At 34.8% G+C, this 18,144-nt stretch overlaps 2 protein-coding genes and 1 long non-coding RNA gene across 5 annotated transcripts in view; all 3 read right to left on the reverse strand.

Annotated features, from left to right (window-relative positions):
- Positions 1–1,332: 1,332 nt before the first annotated feature.
- On the reverse strand, positions 1,333–2,649 carry LOC149959765 (uncharacterized). 3 transcript variants are annotated; one of them, XR_016478398.1, is made up of 4 exons: positions 2,482–2,518; positions 1,936–1,990; positions 1,605–1,755; positions 1,333–1,507 (listed from the first exon to the last, which is right to left on the reverse strand). It is a non-coding gene; the product is annotated as an uncharacterized LOC149959765 (long non-coding RNA). The 3 variants fall into 3 exon arrangements; XR_016478396.1 differs by lacking the exon at positions 2,482–2,518 and adding an exon at positions 2,321–2,366; XR_016478397.1 differs by lacking the exons at positions 1,936–1,990; positions 2,482–2,518 and adding an exon at positions 2,559–2,649.
- A 1,538-nt stretch (positions 2,650–4,187) lies between these two features.
- Positions 4,188–18,144, reverse strand: part of LOC149959766 (ganglioside GM2 activator-like) — a 28,966-nt gene continuing 15,009 nt past the window's right edge. The window contains exons 3-4 of the mRNA XM_090165179.1: positions 11,618–11,816; positions 4,188–5,397 (exon numbers count right to left, since the gene is read on the reverse strand). Coding sequence (XP_090021305.1) covers positions 5,139–5,397; positions 11,618–11,816 — 458 coding nt within the window. The 3' untranslated portion in view covers positions 4,188–5,138. The remainder of the gene's footprint in view (positions 5,398–11,617; positions 11,817–18,144) is intronic.
- On the reverse strand, positions 15,349–17,410 carry LOC149959767 (uncharacterized). The gene is made up of 3 exons (XM_090165270.1): positions 17,345–17,410; positions 15,871–17,272; positions 15,349–15,796 (listed from the first exon to the last, which is right to left on the reverse strand). Exons 1-3 carry the CDS (start codon positions 17,408–17,410, stop codon positions 15,363–15,365), a joined length of 1,902 nt encoding a protein of 633 aa, XP_090021396.1. The 3' UTR covers positions 15,349–15,362.

The following is an 18,144-nucleotide window of genomic DNA, read 5'->3' on the forward strand; positions in this document are numbered from 1 at the left end:
TACTATGGTGTTTGACAGTATAAGGTGAGTATTCAATATCACCGTCTTGATGTCTCGTGGATTGTCAAGTTGGAATGCTCCCAGTATTTTGTGGAATTTAGTTTTTTGATACTAAAGTGGCCATTTTGAAGTATTTCAATGTTTAGTAGCGCTGTGCGAGTACTCGGACTCTGACTCGAAACTGCTATTTCTAGTTCTCAAACGAGTACCCGAGTCCTTCGCCAAGGCCTTTACATTTCTTGAACTGGACTCGAGTTTATGGATGAAGGATTCTTTGATGGAGCTCAACTGATTATTTTTAAAGTTGGCAATTATATTAAATGTAATTTCAATAAACACATCATTCAAAAATTAGATTGGTTTTCTTTATTTAAAAGGATTTTTGAGATAAATTTAGGATGAGTCTGATTTTCTAGGACCCGAGACTGGAATGAGCAAATTGAAGCTGAGTTCGAGCCGAGCCGAGTCAACGGCTGCTCGATTATTAAACGGGTGAGGTTTTTTTGACCGAGCCAAGACAAGGCAATAGGTATCGAGCCATATTGGCTCATGAGGCGGCTCGCGAGCTTATTGGCTATAAGTGGGTATTACCTTACACCCCCACGCGAATAGTAAGCCAGAGTCGAGTGGGGGGGAAAGCTTATCCCAGCCCCATTACCGCGAGAGGTGATCCCCCCACTTTAAATCACCGGTTATTTTTGCATTCCTTTTTTCGACAAATAACGTTGTTGTTTTTACTTTTAAGAGACATAAAGCGTGAGAAAATCTTTTCCTCGCTCTCCTAGCTATGTGAATATTACATGTAAAACTACGAAGAAATAATTAAATAATGCTATCAGCCTAAGGTAGCCAATAATATGACCAAATTATAATGATAACAATAAATAAAGCCGAGGTAATTTCGAATATTTCTTTAGAAAGTGTTAGCGTACAATAACTTGTCCGTTCGTTGATACCACTCAAATTGTCCTAATAGAGTGTAATTATTGTTTGCCTAAACTGTTTTATTTCCGAATACTATTTCGATATTGTCTATAGTTGTTGAAAGATTTATAAAACAACTCCTAATAGTCCAATGAGGAAGTGTGCTACTCCGACTATGCTGAAGATGGTGCTAAACAACACTTTGGGGCTTTTCATATTTTATTTAGTACCGGCGCGCGACGCACGCTCGGTGACTCTTTCCACTGAACACTTAAGCTCTAAAGCCTCTATAGTGTTTTGTACCGCCATCATCAGCATAGTCAGAGTATAAATCTTCCTCACTGTAGGTCAGCTATGAGTATCTAGTTGTTTAAATCTATACAAGAGTTCTGATGTCATCACGTAACATTTATATGATAGAACTTTTATTTCATTTCAGACATTTAAAATTACAATCCCTCATTGTTAATGTTTTTATAACTGTAATGATTTATACCATCTTTCAGTGAGAAAATTGCACTTTCCCTGTCTACGTTGAAGTTGCAGATGTTTCAGCATCGTACTTCACTCCAGTTACTTTATTCTAAAAGATGAACCGTGATTAGTTTTGCTAGTTGCCAAAATTATTGCGTGTCACATTCAGATGACGGAACACCATTCGGAAATTGAAGGTTGCGTACCTGGTTTCCTGTAGCGTAGGTGTTGTGATTGGTGCCAACATTTGAAATGCCGTCAATGTCACCAATGTTTGTGGTGTATGTGGGACCTATGTCAGATTTTGAGTAGTTGTTTCCACCGTAGAAACTGTGATTGTTGCCACTGATGTGCGAGCTAAATTGAAAGTTATTGGTATTAATCAGACGGATACCAAAATGGAAAGCATAAAAAGGTCATTTTTAAATATATTTTTTGGTCACAAAAAATGTTATTTGGAAATCACCCAAAGCATATTTTGATTGCAAACATTATATTGATAATAAATCGGTACATAAATGTTTCTGTCAGACCTACCATCGCGTGGCACGGAGGGCTTTTACCACCCTCCTATGCAGTATAGCCCGGCTATCTGAAATAATGGTCATAAAAGTCACTAGATGACTAGGGTGGTGCCTGGGGCATTAGCTTAGCTGATAATAATAATAATAAAACCCTGAAATGGAATAGAAATATTGATAGCAATCTCAATATACCACTACTACTATATCGAGTAAAATCACAGCGGCACCACGCAAGATTAGCTTGTTTTGGTGTGGTACACATAGCACGATGATACATAAATTATAAAATATTTTTCCTTCAAATGTTTCGAGGTAAAGACCCTAAAATCTCTAATACATTAGCGGCCATTAAATTCCCTTAATTTTAGCAGCGTTTTGTCAACCAACCTGGTCCTTACCCCTAAGTTCAAGGTTTAAAACCGACCGCATTTTCATTTTTTCATATGAATAATATAATTTATGAATCGGTCTGATACTACATGTAGATTTGTTTTACAACAGAACGTTTTCTCAAGCTACGCGCGCAAAAGAAAATTTTAAATACAAATAGATACCATACTCTGTGAATTCAATATGGTTTCGTTTTGATATCTAATCGCTTAAGCAATGGGAAGGGACACATAAGCTAATACTTACTTATTTTGTGTGGACGACATTTGGCTTTCGAAATGTGGCTCTGATTAGTAGTGTGACTAAATAATTTGAAAACACGACGCCAATGTTATCTCTGAAAATGAAAAAAGCTTTGTGGAGGCGCTTGACAACCAAGTACCACACTTGACAAAATATCTTATCTGAAAAATACTATACCCTATATATTAGTAGGTACATTGCGTATTCTGAGATAAGTGCGCAGGTAGAAAAACAATTTGAAGCCGGAATAAGGTTAGTTTGTAAAATTAGGGCCTTTGTAGTGACCGTGTTTAAGTACGGGATTTAAAGACAGTCTCGCCTGATAAGAAACTTTCGGACGTAAGCAAAAAATATGAATCATTACATTTTGCAATTTTTAATACAGACAAAAGTATCGAAAGCGTTGAAGTCTCAATGTTAAATGAAATACTTGAGTATCTTTATTTAAAACCAATCTCGTGCTTAGGGATTATGACGCGTCTCGACCTAATCAGACATTTTCCTTCAGTATCAATCAAAACATTCTTAAGTAAATATTTGAAATAAAATTATTTAAATGAAATGGCAAAACGAAAAGTATTACAAATACTTCAAGAAAAAGTATTTGTTAGAAATGAAATACTTCATCCTCTTTTTTTAAAACATTTAAAATGAAATTATTTAATTTAGATACTTAAAATTCGTAGTACGCTCCTTTCAATTACGGTGGATTTTGAAGCACTGCAGTTTTAAAAGACCTAGGATTTAATCTAATTGATAAAATGAATCGGTAGATCTGGATTATGTTCAAAGTTGTACGCAAGCTCAAGCACCGAGATAGTTCTTGAGAGGTCAGAGAGTTTCGAAAATTGATGCAACGATTAGACGTTTTAGATATTGTGAATTTTTTTTAATTTTTGTAGTTTATATTTTTCTGACGACAGTTCAAGAAACATCCGTACTGTCTCAATTTGTTATCGATAACTAAAGCTTGAAAAGGGAAGCAGATGGCGATGTGGTAACGTGATCTACTGCATTTCGTGGCGGTCTCTGGGGTCTGAAATTGAACTACAAAGATCTTGCTCAAGATTTTAAGCATTGAATAATATTATATTGATATGTATTCAATAATTTTAATGTTAATTTTTTAGTAATAATGTGTTATATATAAAATTTTATGTATCATTAACATGCTAAATATTAAAAATAATTAATTGGAATTATATTATTCTTATAATTTTTAATTATGTAATAGTATTAAATATAATTAAAAAATGAAATACTATTTTTATTTGAATTATAATTCTTTTGACTGTTTGTAAATATAGTAGTAATATTGAACCACAGATGGCGTCTACAACGTATTACTCAATTAAACTCCGCCCACAAAATTCGAAAAGAAGCGCGTCATGAAAATGTGGGCATATCTGTTTGAATGTTTCAGTGGCTTCTATCAGTACTTCCTTGAAATGATTTCGTTATTTTAAACACATTAATAAACCACCTTTTCATCTTACTCATAACGTTTTGGAAGAAAAATTATAATTTTATCCAGTATTCTTATTTGGTATCATGAATTTTCTAAGTATGCTAAAAAGGAACACAATAAGGTGTCGTGCAGCTCAATGGTTAGTTAATTATTAAAATCGTGAATTCGGGATAGAAATAACGAGTTTTATTTAAAATCTATTTACATATTTGCGCATATTTACAATAATTTCAAATCACGTACTACTCAATAGCAGTAGCAATTTATTCGAAGAAATGATCTTGTCCAAATATAATCCCCTGGGGAAACCATGTGAATGTCACCAGTTATGTCACTTTTTGATCAGTTTCACTGCTATTAAATTTTTGTTAAAATCATTCTTTTTTTAAGTAAAACAATGATAAATTTTAACTAATTTGCTTAAAGCTTTTTTAGGTTTAACTATTTAGTTATTTTTGAAAAAATCTTTTGATTTGATTAAGTATAAGACGATGTTTCGAAGCCTGCATGCTATTACTCACTTCTGGCTTCATTTATGTCATCATTTAATTTTTTGCTATAAATTTATTTGTTATGACTAACTAATACTTTTATTGGCATATCTAATATTGTTTGCTTAAAAATCGCAACAACTAAGTTAATTTGTTTAAATTGTTTGTACACAATATTTGGAGTAAAAGTCTGTAACCGAAATTCTGGCAACGACAATTATTAAAGGAATTTTGGAATGACTATGGAAGATCACTACTTCAAATAAATCGTTTCTGGCAGTAGCTTACTTCTTGATATTAATACAGATTCTTCGAAGTAACATAGGAACTTAAGTGTGATTCCTCTACAATAGACAAACTCACAAATTGCTTACAGATGTCGCCAATTTAAGCGTTTGGGTGGAAAGAGAAAACTATTTACAAAATTCAATTCCGTAAAAATTCCGAATAAAAATTAAATCTAAAAATTTAAATTTTTAGTTCGTTAAAAATTTTACGATTTAGCCGTCTTCTGGTAAGACTTCGGGTATTTAAAAATTGGTCTCTAATGGCGTTATTGTGAACGGAGCTTCTCTCTTGACAAACGTGAAATAAGTCTATTTCTTGTTTGTCTTTGATCGCCCTTCAAGACGTGTTTTTGATGGAAAAGGTCATATTGAGGCACCCGAGAACGGCGCCGCTGGAATCGACGAACGTGGCGTTCCCGGCGTAGTTTCCCTGCATGATTCGATGGAACATTCTCCCAAATGTTGGAAGTTTGAGCGGCGTACTATTCGCCGTGTACAAGCCTTTGACAGCTTGACAGTCGCAGCTAGATCCAGACGGAAACATGGGACACAGTTTTTGAGGGTAATCGAAAATCATCTGGCAAACGTCGTACGAACTGCAAAACAAAAATTCGAAATGACAGTTTCATTATTTTTTCCCATCAAACGTCTCACCAAAGTTATAAAATTATTCATTTACTAAAAAGTCTAAAATCTATTCCCGAGAAAAACATCTGACAAATATCGTTCGAATTTGAAAATGACAGATTTAATTATTTTTTCGATCAAACATCTAACTAAAGCAATTCTGAGATTAATGCGTTGATTTTATTTGAAAGTTTGCGAATTATTTCTTCAGTGTTCCTTTTAATTTCTTAAAAAGCAAAAGTTATTCTACATTTAGCTTTCATAAATAACTTTATTGGAAAACAAATTTAATAATTCCCAAAAAAACTGCATTTCTTGAGATAACACAAAACTATAATCTAGCGCTTTTCGACAAATATTTTAAGTAAGGTGAGGTCAGATGAAATCCGCTTTTGCGAAAATGCTTATTAGAGAGATTAAACCCAAACTAAAACAATAGCTTGTACTTCTTTAGTATTATTGTTCACAGACTAATGGCAAGAACGTATTCCAGATTAGCATCTTTACTCTTTCACCCTGTAAGGCGGAGAAAAACACCTGTAGGCTGTGAATATCTCCCAGGGAGCATACAAAATTTAAATATATAGGGTGCTATGGTTAAATATGTCATACATTTTAGTGCGTGTTCTTTGGGTCCGAATGAGTAAAAAATGTCCTATGAACATGGGCAGGAATCCATATCTCTATTTGGAATGCTTATCGCGTATGGTAAGAGATCCCCTTTGCGTGCGCTCCCCTCTCACTTAGTTGTTGCAGGGTCGTGCCAACCACAGGGGCAGCGGGGGCGACTTGCCAACGCTTCTATTTCACAGTAGGGGCGCTGCCATCGCTATTTTTCCTAGGGAGTTGTAGTCCACTCTTGGAGGAGAGAATCTCGTCCCAAGTCCAAGGTTCACTCAGGATAATTATTTGTCACGGACGGACTCTGACAATGTGGCATGTGTAGTTACCCTGACATACCTCATCCCTTCGATTCGAAATCACTGCCTTCCGCGTAGTCAATAGCGATTACCCACTTCCTGCCAGTACTCTTGTTACTATCGCAACCAACTTTAGATAGCGTTTTACAGCAACCGATGAAGGCTGTTACGTTGGAGGTCACGTGTCGGAAGCAGGTAAACGCTTCGTTACAAAACCGTCAATTGGAAAGCTCTAAGAATTCGAATCTTAGTTGGCCTAACTGAGATTTTTACGTCGACGCGAACAAAATTACGTTAGGCCTAACCGAATGTTTTTGCGAAAAGGCTATTACCCCTTAAAATGAATATCAGACGTATTAAAAATTAATATTATTAATTTACTGTTGAGCCTAGTTGGCTTGAGTTGGGATTGTAGTGGTCTTCTTTGGCAAGCAGGGCAAATCTGGTAACCGACCAACCGGAAATGTTTCATTCAACGTTCCCCATTTCGCCACGTAAAAGAGGCTCTTTTATTGAAGAGGATATCCGTTTAGATGGAAACTTCTTAGAATCGTCACTGTCAGTGGTGGAGCCAGGATGTTTTAGGACTTCAATTTTAATTGATTAAGCCCCTTAGAACGATTTCGTGGGTAATTTGTTTTTAAAGTAGGCCATTACCTGTCGTGCCGCCACTGTTCATTAAGACTAATTTATGACTAATAAAATTGTGCATTTAAAAGAAATTTTTCAACTCGTTTAAAAGTTCAGAGATAAAGCTTCCAACATCTATAGCCAGAGGTAGCAAACGGTGTCAAATGCAGAGTTGGGCAAAACTCCGAGTGAATTTGTGCTTGTGATTTCACTTTTTCGTCACTCGCCGAGTGAGCTCGCGGGAAAAGAGTGAAGGTAGTCAAGGTCAGCTCCTTCACTCTTATCAGTTTTCAAGACTATTAAAAGAAGGCGGGAATTTTGAATTTAAATTTAATTTAATGACTTAACTGGAGAGCGTGCTGCCATCTATTAACGGCAAAGGAGGCTAAAATATACTTTTTGGACCGAATTCAAATTTCCCGCCAAGAATAAGAGTGAAATTGGTGACCTTGAGCAATCTCACTCTTTGCGGAAGAGTGCACTCGGCGAGTAACGAAAAGCGAGAGTGGCAAAGAGTGAAATTTTTAATTCAGTTCCACTCTCACTTTTGAGTGAGATTGTATCTCTAAATATCACTATCAATTTTGCCCATGTCTGGTCAAATGTAAACAAGTAGTCAGGCTAGTTTTGGTCATGATTAGTAATTATAACCAGGCTTGGACATGAGGATTTGTTTTAGTAGTCAGCCTGACTAGTGAGCCTCCTTTCTTAATTTATTCTAGTAGTCACTGACTATAGTGGGGGTATAAAATAATAAAAACAAGAAGGACAGCCAACATTTGGCTTTACCCGTCAGAATTAAAATAGGAATTTATTATCACTTGAGTTACATGACTTTGGACGATCACAATTTAGAAATTAAGTGGGATTGATGAATGATGAATTTATGATAACGCCATATTCGCCATTATTTATCAATATTTCGGGAAATATTTCACTGTAGTCAAATTGAGAGAAAGGCTATCAGCGAAACCTGTGAACACTTTTCGTACGCAACGTGTTGTTTTCGAGGCGTTAAATAAACAAGTTGGCCTAAAGTTTATGTACAATATCTGGATAACAAATAAGTTTATACTCTAACAAATGTAAAAACAACATTATCGCTCTTCAGACTATATTTATTCACGACTCGAAAACAAGTTGGCCCGTTAGGATTAATGTTACATGCGCTTCCATGGGGCCTTCCACTCTACGCGAGTGGGCTACTATATGGTCTTACAATAAAATAAGTAATATAGAGTCGGCATACTTCAGGACTAAAATTTTTAATATTTATATTTATTTATAATAAAATAAATTAAAAACGGCGAGCTTTCGGACCGTGGCCCCTCGTCAAGCCAACAAATACAAAAATGAATTTTTTTATTTCACTCGGCCCTCTGTCCTGATTTAATCTACCTCTATCTTTTATGTACACTGATTCTTTAAAATTTCTTTTATGCCAATTTATTTATTTTGTTAATATTTCTGAATTATCCCACATTATTTCATGTCCATTATTATTGTTTAGGTGATAAGCTAGGCCATTTACAGGGTCTCTTTTTTAACCTTATCTTTATGTTCTTCTAATCTTGTTTTAAAACGTCTCTTTGTCTGACCAACATAGTTCAAACCGCAATTACAAGGTACATTATAGACAATTCCAGTTTCATTTTCTTTTTACATCTTTGGTTTGTTTTTTTAACAAAATTGTTCCTAAACTCCCAAATTTGTTATTTATCGAGCTTATTAATAGACAATTCCAGTTTCATCTTCTTTTTTCATCTTTGGTTAGTTTTTTTAACAAAATGGTTCCTAAACTCCCAGATTTGTTATTTATCAAGCTTATTTATGTCTAGCAAGTTGGCGACTCGTTTTTTCGTTTATTTCTTTAATATACGGTAGCACTAGTTTTGGTTTTTCTCTTATTTCACTAGTTTTTTAATTTTTTTACAAACGGGTCATTTCTAACGACATTTGCCTCAAATATCCTTTTTATACAATTTTTGGGTAATTGCATTCTTCTAATTGTTTTACCATTAATTTTGTATCCTTAACAGGTTCGTCACTAATCGCTTCTATTTTATACATTTTAAACTTTTTAATTGACCTATTTTTATCGCGTTCGGATGCGCAAAGTCATAATTTAAATTTGTTTTGCATGTGTAGGTTTCTGTTAAATTTTTGTCATAATATTATTATTTTTTATTTTTAATCTTAAATCTAAAAATGGCAACGACCCATCTATTTCTGCTTCATATATAAATTTAACATCATCATCTAATTTATTAAATTTATATAAAATTAAACTAAGCTTTTCCAAAGATGGCCTTATTTCCGTATCAAAAGATTAACAAGACGTTCAATATACTAACACGTACCTTTTTTTGTCTTGAAAAAATAGCTTTTGGCCCAAAAAGTTGAAACGAAAAATAACGCCAGGTGTTTGGATTTGAATTTTCGCCGCCACTTAGGGGCTTACGCCAGCGCCCCTAACCCCGTATGAGCGATTTGCAAACTAGCGTAACTTTAGAAATCGCTTAATTTAGGCTTAGGTCTCTTGTAACTGGAAAGCGCCGCGCGTGCAAATAAAAAAAAAATATTTCGCATCTACAGCAGCGCGAGCTTTTTTTTTAATCAATTTTAATCGAGCCGGGAGTGTTTCACCGGTTTCTCACCAGGTGTCGCGGCGGACGCGCGCTTTTCGATTTCCCGAAATTTCTTTATTTGATTAAAAATTAACCACTCAATATTTTTGGATGCGGTTTTCGCCATAAATTTTAGTTTTTATGGGCTATAAGGCTATCTATCTGGTTAAAGCTTGACCGTTCCCTTTTAAATACTAAATACGTATTTGTGAAACAAAGGTCTGCTAAGCTTATAATAGTTTCCACACGCTCTCTCAGATTTTTATCCTCTTTTAATTTAATCTTTAAAATCTCTCGCGCTTTTTTTATTGGGATATATGGGTACGTACTAATTACATATAGACTCCCTAATTCATCATCTTCAGCGAGTTTTATATTTTTTATATTTTCATATAATTGATATGAATTTTTAATTGTTCTATTGTTTTGAACTATTAGCGGTTTTATAATTTTAAAAAGAATATTTTATGTTTTTGAAGTTACACTATTCATTGAAGCTACTACTTTATGTAATTTTATTTGTGCGTATATGTGAGGAACCTTTATAGAAAAAGCAAATATCTTTTTATTTTCAATTTCTTTACTTTTTACTGCCTTGTTTATTAATGTCGATAATTTCATTTCTATTGAGTCTGTCGGGTAATTTTTTAACAACTTAAACTCTACTTGTTTTAGAAGAATGCAATTACCCAAAAAATTGTATAAAAAGTATATTTGAGGCAAATGTCGTTAGAAATGAACCGTTTGTAAAAAATGAAAAAACTAGTGAAGTAAGAGAAAAACCAAAACTAGTGCTACTTGCTAGAGATTATAATAAGCTTGATAAATAACAAATTTGGGAGTTGAGGAACAATTTTGTTAAAAAACAAACCAAAGATGAAAAAAGAAAACGAAACTGGAATTGTCTATAATTTACCTTGTAATTGGTCAGACAAAGAGACGTTTTAAAACAAGATTAGAAGAACATAAACATAAGGTTAAAAAAGAGACCCTGTAAATGGCCTAGCTTATCACCTAAACAATAATAATGGACATGAAATAATGTGGGATAATTCAGAAATATTAACAAAAGAAATAAATTGGCATAAAAGTAATTTTAAAGAATCAGTGTATATCAAAGATAGAGGTAGATTAAATCAGGACAGAGGGCCGACTGAAATATATTTGTTGGCTTGACGAGGGGCCACGGTCCGAAAGCTCACCGTTTTTAATTTATTTTATTATAAATAAATAAATATAAATATTAAAAATTTTAGTCATGAAGTATCCCGACTCTATATTACTTATTTTATTTTAACATATCGCCATGACTCTAAGGGTTTTTAAAGTTAATGTCTATGGTTTTACACTTGACAAAGGATCTCATAAGATTCGAAACGTTGCGTCAATGCCGGTTAGAGATGTTGATTTGGGTACATTTGTTCGAATTTCATTCGTCCGAACGGTGGTACAAATGTCCGAATGATCATTTGTCCGAATGCCGGAAAACAGGATCGTATGTCCGAAAACATATTTCATTTGCCCGAAAAATTTATCGCAACGTTTGTTGGTGATTTAGTCGTTCAATTTATGTTAACTTTACTGGCGAATTTCATTTGTTCGAATAATCGTTTGCCCGTTTTTTCGAACACTAGGAATTGTTTTTTTTTTTTAATATTGTTAATATAAGAAAATAGAAACATTAACGTGAACCTAACCTAACCTAAAATATCCACAACATTCAACGCAATTCCCACTTACTATATCGGCCAAAGGAAAAATGGACATAATAGGATAAAATGATTAGACATTATAATTCGGACAATTGATGCTACCGATTCGGACGAATGAAATTCGAACATTTGTTCCACCGTTCGGACGATTGAAATTCGAACAAATGTACCTACCCCGAGATGTTAGTACGTAACATAAAAAGCGTAAGGGCTTTTCCGTTATTTGATTAAATAATTAATTTATTAATACTATTTGGTGGCTAGTACTAAATAGGTATTTTGTGATGAAAACCTTCTCACCATGAACCAAATCTTCTGAAGCAAGGGACCCTCATCGCTCTTGGCTCCAGTTTTACAAGTTTTAGTTTTAGACGGACTCCGTTCAAACTGACATTCTGTTTGAAATTCATTTCAGCTGATATTAAGACAGTTCCTGGATTCAACAACATTTCTGGCCTCAAAGAACTACTTTGGAATTCGATGATGCTCTCATTTCCTCCTATACAGATCAAAAAGATGGAATACATTTAAAATATAAAAGCAAACAGTGATCGAAATATTAATTCGACTACTCTGAAGATAGCGCTACACAACATTGTAGCCACGTTCACACTGGAGCCTAAAACCCAGTTTAGGTCGGTTTGTATGCCAGTTTTGACCGTCTACGATAATTCTTGGTTCACACGTGCGAAATCGCTTCACCCCGGTTCGCTTATAGCCAAGGCTTAATGCCATTTCAAATTATGACTAGAAATTTGAAAATTCTAAAATGTATCCCAAAACAATTAGTTAATCATGTTTACTATACATATAGTAATATTATTTGACATTATTTAGAATTTTATCCCCATTATTTTTGAAAATACGAGCAATTTTACTTCCCCGCCTTGTCGTTTTGAAAGCGATTCTAAGCGAACCGACTTGGACGATTGCTTCCCGACCCAACACGAAGCGATTTCTCACTTTGGTTTTAAAAATCAGTTATCTAAACGAAGCGAATTTAGGGGTAAGTGTGAACGTAGCTTAAGTGGTTTTCTCAATTCTATTAAGTCAGGTTCACACTTACCCCTAAAATCGCTTCGCTTTAGATAACTAGTTTTCAAAACCATCGTGAGAAATCGCTTCGTGTTGGCTCTGAAAGAATCGCTTTCAAAACGACATGGCGGGGAAGTATTTTCCAAAATAATGGGAATAATACTCTAAATAATGTCAAATAATATTACTGTATGTCTCATAAACATGATTAATTGATTTGGGATAAATTTTCTATTTTCAAAATTCTGGTCATAGTTTGAAATGGCGATACGCCTCGGGGAAGTAGTTTACATTTGCCCCAATACTAGTTTTGGGTGACGTAGGTTACGTGACGATTGTATTAATAGTTGCAGACTAAACTAAGGCTTATTTAAATGGAAAACAGGATATTTAAATACGGAGCAGCTACAAAAGAGCGAGAAATGACTTGGTGCAATAGAAAACAGGGTAATTAAATACGGAATAACTACAAAAGAAACAGAAATTTTTTATTTCAATGAAAAACAGAGAATGCGCATTCGGAGAAGCTACAAAGAGACAAAGATGGCTGGTTTCTATGGAAAACAAGGTAATTAATTACGAATCAGCTACAAAAGAACAAGGAATTGCTCACCTAACCTAAACCTAACCTAAACCTAACCTAACCTAACCTAATGGTAGAATAGAAGAAAAATACTGGAGAAAAAACCAAAATGACAAATGGAAAATATTTTATAAGATAATAAGAAACTAAAATCTTAGTTTAGTCTACAACTATTAATACAATCGTCGTGTACCCTACGTCACCCAAAACTAGTATTGGGGCAATTGTAAACTACAGTCCGCCTCGGCTATAAGAGAACCAGGGTGAAGCGATTTCGCATGTGTGAACCCAGAATTATCATCGGCGGTCAAAACTGGCATTCAAACCGACCTAAACTGGGTTTTAAGCTCTAGTGTGACCGTGGCTTTAGATAACGGCGCGCGACGCACTCTCGGTAGCACACGTTAATTGGAACGTGCAATCAAGCCTGCGATATTACACTGAGAAAAGTCCCTTAATACACGAATGAGAGAATGGGGCCAGAAATATTTGGACGCCATTTTATAGTTTTTTCCGACTTCCATTCCTAAAAATTTGTCTGGCAGCATCGATTTCCGGTCAGATTAACGATGGCTGCGAACGACTCTGTCGTCTGTCTCGCGGATTCCAGCTGCAAAGGCTTAAATGTTTTGAATGATGTTTCGGATTCCAATATTATAGATAATAGGTTAATTTTCCCAATTGTTGGATACAGCAATTCCGTAGAAGAAGTACCCAAAATTAGCCTAGACCATATTTTAGCTTATTATAGCAAGAAATCGAAAGCCAAGCGCCCGTTCGAGAGAAGTTATAAGTTTTCAACTGAAAACTATATAACCAGTGGATCTGTGCAAACTTCATTCAACAGGTGTGTTCTATATTATTTTATAACTCTTAGTAGTTTATTAAACTTAATTGTAATATGTTAATTTTAGTGGTTCAAAAATCATATATATAAAAGGAAAGTGTTACCGAAGTCAACGAAAAAGACTCGAACCATACACTCCAATGGTTGCGATTAAAACATCAAACCCAATTCAAATAACGGATGGATATTGTGAGTGTAAAGCGGGCACAAAAGGAACCTGTAACCATGTGGTTGCTTTATTAAGGCTTGTATCTCTTTTAAAAGAAAACAATTATAACCATGCACCACCGTCTCTCGCATGCACCGAGTTACCTCAACAATGGAACCGTCCCCGAGGAAAGAGCGTACAACCACTTAAGTTGCACGATATAAACTGGGGAGCTCCGAAAGAAAATGGTTCTACTCCTGATATAACGAGTAGACTTTATGAAGCTCGCAGGTTTGGTGAACGAAATGAGTCAGAGTTAAATGACGCTGTAAAAAAGCTACAAGATGATCTCCGCTCTAGTGGAGATAGTTCTTTCGCTGATAGCTTGGCACAAAATTATACTGAATTAGAATTTGAAAAAACTCAATTTGGTAGAGCTCCGAGGGCATCTACGCTAAGTTTACAAATCCCGCTAATAGAAGATGGGTTTTCATTCAAATTTTCAGTGGATATTAAAGTCAAAAATTTTAAGGAAAGAAAAGTTAACTTTACTATTCCTAGTCAGCTTAACGATGCGGATTGGACGCTCCAAACTCACTATCTACCATTAACAGAAGTGGAGCACAAAATATTAATGGTAAATTTAAAATTTACTAAAAAGTAATTTCCTTTTAAACAAATATGTTTCGTTACTTGTAGGCAAATCAGGTCAGTGGTTTTGAGGCTACTTCCATTGAGAGAGACACCAGGAGCCAAAGTGCTTCTAATTTGTGGAAGGAACATAGACGAACTAGGCTCAGTGCATCCCGGTTTGGAATGGTAGTCAAGCGCGTTAAAGCCTGGTCAGACAAAAGTTTAGGGGATATTGTTGCCAGTAAAGACCTGAGTAAAATACCCAGTGTAAAATACGGAATCACAAATGAGCCAATAGCCATCGATAAATATTTAAATTGTATGAGAAACATTGTGCATGATGTAATAGTTAACTCTTGCGGGTTTATTATAAATCCAAATTTTCCCCATCTTGGAGCTTCGCCAGATCGAATTGTTTATGATCCTGCAGAAACACCAAGCGTGGGTTTAATTGTGGTAAAATGTGCGTACTCTTATAGAGGTAGCACAGTGGAGCAAGCTCTAGCCGACAAAGACTTCTATATGGAGTTAAATAATGGTAAACCAAGCCTAAAAACAAAACACAGACACTATGCTCAAGTACTTGGACAATTGGCAGCTGCTAATTTGACTTGGTGTGATTTTGTGGCTTACTTACCAAATGGATTAATAGTAGATAGGGTTCATTTTGATGAAGCAGTGTGGAATGAAATGAAAATTAAATTGGATAGGTTTTATTTTGATCAAATGTTGCCTTATATAGCAAAAACTATGTAGAATTATTATTTTGTAAATTTTGCATTTTATTTCATTTGAAATATTAAAAAAAATGGCATTCCTCCAAGCTACTATTATTTGTGTAACTTTCTGCATCTGGCAGAATTTCACTCAAAGGCTCCTCGTACTTCTCAGGCATTTCAAGAGGAACAATTATTTCTTCTAAAAACGTTTCATTATCAATATTATTAACATTGTTACCACTGTTGCTTTTCACTAAAGGTCCTTGGAAGTTCGTTAAAATTGCGCACACAGTCCATATTTCATTGATTACTGGAGACAATGTATGTGGTATGGCCCTGTCAAAAATATGGAAACCTTTAATTCTTTTAATTCTCCTCTCAACATGAATCCTTAGTGAGGCAATCTTTTGCGTGTCTTCAATTTCTATTTCATCAAGCTGATCTTTATTGCGAAGAAATGCCGGTATGTTGAGAGTTATGCCTTTTTCTTTTAGCATATCTTGTATGGTGAAACCTGAAAATGGTTACACAGTATGTCAAATAATTTGCTTCAGGGAAATAACATTCTTCAGTTATTTTGAATATTACCTTTATCTGCCATTATGACGTCCGAAGGCTCGAAAGGTAGCTTTAGCAACCCACTTCTTGCGGTGAGTTCCTTATCGGATATGCAACCAGTGTAAAGTGCGGAGACAAATGTTACCAGTCCATCAGGGCTAATACCAATTAATCCTTTGAAAGTAGTCGTCGATTTATAATTGGAGTAGGTCCCGGACTGCAGATATAATGATTTTGAGGTTTCACATTTAATTTCCGAAGCATCCAGAATCAATCTTGTATCTGGATAGTGCAATTTAAATTCTTCTGGCATGTTACGTAGAATAACTTCTTTGGAGGTCCAAATGCATAGTTGTCCCAATTGTAGGTACATGTAACTTATCCACGTAATTGTTATTCTAGAGACGGTGTTTGCAGAAATACCAAAACGTTGAGCAAGGTCTCTTGAAAACAAACCAAGTCTTAACCGCATTAAAACTAAAAATAATTGGTTTTCAGGTGATATTTTTCTTGGTCTACCAAGACCACTGTCAGTTGGTTTATTTCTATTTTTAGCGTACCAAAGAGCAATGTTCTCTCCATTTTCACCAGGATTCAGAAACGTGAACAAGCTTTTGAAACGACCATAGTTTGGTAAACCAGTGTAAAAACTAACATCTTCGTCACTACTTTTTATCGAATCTATGCTCAAAATTTTACTATTCAGTTCATCAGAAAGATGCTGCTTTTCCGCCTTCTCTTTTTCAAGGGTTTCTATGATAGTAGAAATCTCATCTTTTTTCAAACTCAACTCCTTTTTGAGATTATTATTTTCGAGTAGAAGAGCTTCTATTTTCTCTTTTAGAGACGCGCAATTAGAACAGTCTCTAGTTTCTTCATTAGTAGTCTTCTTTACGCAAAGTTTTATCGAAGTGTTTCTCTTATCAGAATTCAAGTCTATTTTTCCAGGAAATCTAGACACAAACTTCGACGTTGTAAGTGGCGTTGATGTTAATTTATAGCTAACGTTACCATTAAGATGGTCATTACTAGTATTATTTAAACATGAATCAAGTTCATCTTCGTTATCAATCACAATATCGCTTGGCTCATTAGAAAGATTTCTGGTTGAGATATTAGAGGTGGTAGCAGATGGAACTGATTCTCCCGATCCAAACTCAGTCGACAGGTTTGAAAAAATATTAGGTTCGCATTCAAGATACTCAAAACTAGACGGCCTACTGATAGAGCTATCCCAATCAAAAACTGATGGTATAGCGTTTGATTTTAATCGGGGCCTTTCGCTGTCTAGCGATACAAAGTCAGAGGGTTTAAAATGTCTTGAACAAACTTTGGTAGATTTAGTTATTTTACAGAAATTCAAATTACAGTGAATATTTTTTAGCCACTTAGCTCTTATCTTCTCTTCTTTTGGTAAACTATGAAATGTAACCTAAAATATAACCAAGGCTTACAGAAATGCCAGTTTAATAATTAAAATAAACTGTATTTATCAAACACTTACTTTTTGACCACTATCATCCAGACTAGATCTCTGTTGACAACGCGCTACAAAACACACTCGTGACATTTCTTTTTAAAATAATTTGAGAATAATGAGAAATTACTTTACGTGTTGTTTAGAATTTTCGAAAACAATCTTACTCGACAACAAAATTAGCCAAAGACTACAAAATACAGTTAAGACTGGTAACTTTGCTATTCCGGAAGTATCTAGCGGAAGCGCGTCCAAACTATAAAATGGCTCCCACACTTCATGCCCCCCCATTCTCTCATTCGTGTATTTTGTGTAGCGCCAACTTCAGTGTAGTCGAATTAAAAATATTCCTTATTAGTATCATTTGCACTAGTTAAATTGCAGAATTGGTTAAGCGCATTGTACTTGTTCGATTCTAGCTACCTGATACAAATGGAACGCTGGAAGGTGGTGCTTTGGGTATTCGCCTGGCTGATTATTATTATTATTATTATTTTTATTACAATTCGTTCTAAAACGTTTCTTTGAAATGCATTAACGGCCAAGGTTTAGAATTGTTTTTTTAAATGCTTAGATTCATTTCAAATAATAATGAACACGAAAATGGTATGGAACTTTAAGTATACCTTAATACAAAACCAATATTTATTCAAAACTAAAGACAAAGGTTATCCAATTAGCGGTAAGCCTTTCATATCATTAACTAGACAAGTGCAGTTATGAACTGACCGTAGGGGAAAAATTACTTATATATTTGGTAGGCACTGTGCAACTCTGTTCACTTCCGGTTCCTACTACAAGGACGCATACACGGTGACCATATTTCA

This window comes from Leiobunum rupestre, chromosome 2 (genome assembly GCF_980474605.1).
Source record: "Leiobunum rupestre chromosome 2, qqLeiRupe1.1.hap1, whole genome shotgun sequence".
Taxonomy (NCBI): Eukaryota; Metazoa; Arthropoda; class Arachnida; order Opiliones; family Sclerosomatidae; genus Leiobunum; species Leiobunum rupestre.

Bases quoted from the DNA above. Each gene is read 5' to 3' on its own strand.
- LOC149959767 (XM_090165270.1), bottom strand. From the start codon at position 17,410: ATGTCACGAGTGTGTTTTGTAGCGCGTTGTCAACAGAGATCTAGTCTG. The intron at 17,273-17,344 runs GTAAGTGTTTGA...GTTATATTTTAG, and splicing joins TGGATGATAGTGGTCAAAAA to GTTACATTTCATAGTTTACC. The intron at 15,797-15,870 runs GTAATATTCAAA...AACCATTTTCAG, and splicing joins CGTCATAATGGCAGATAAAG to GTTTCACCATACAAGATATG.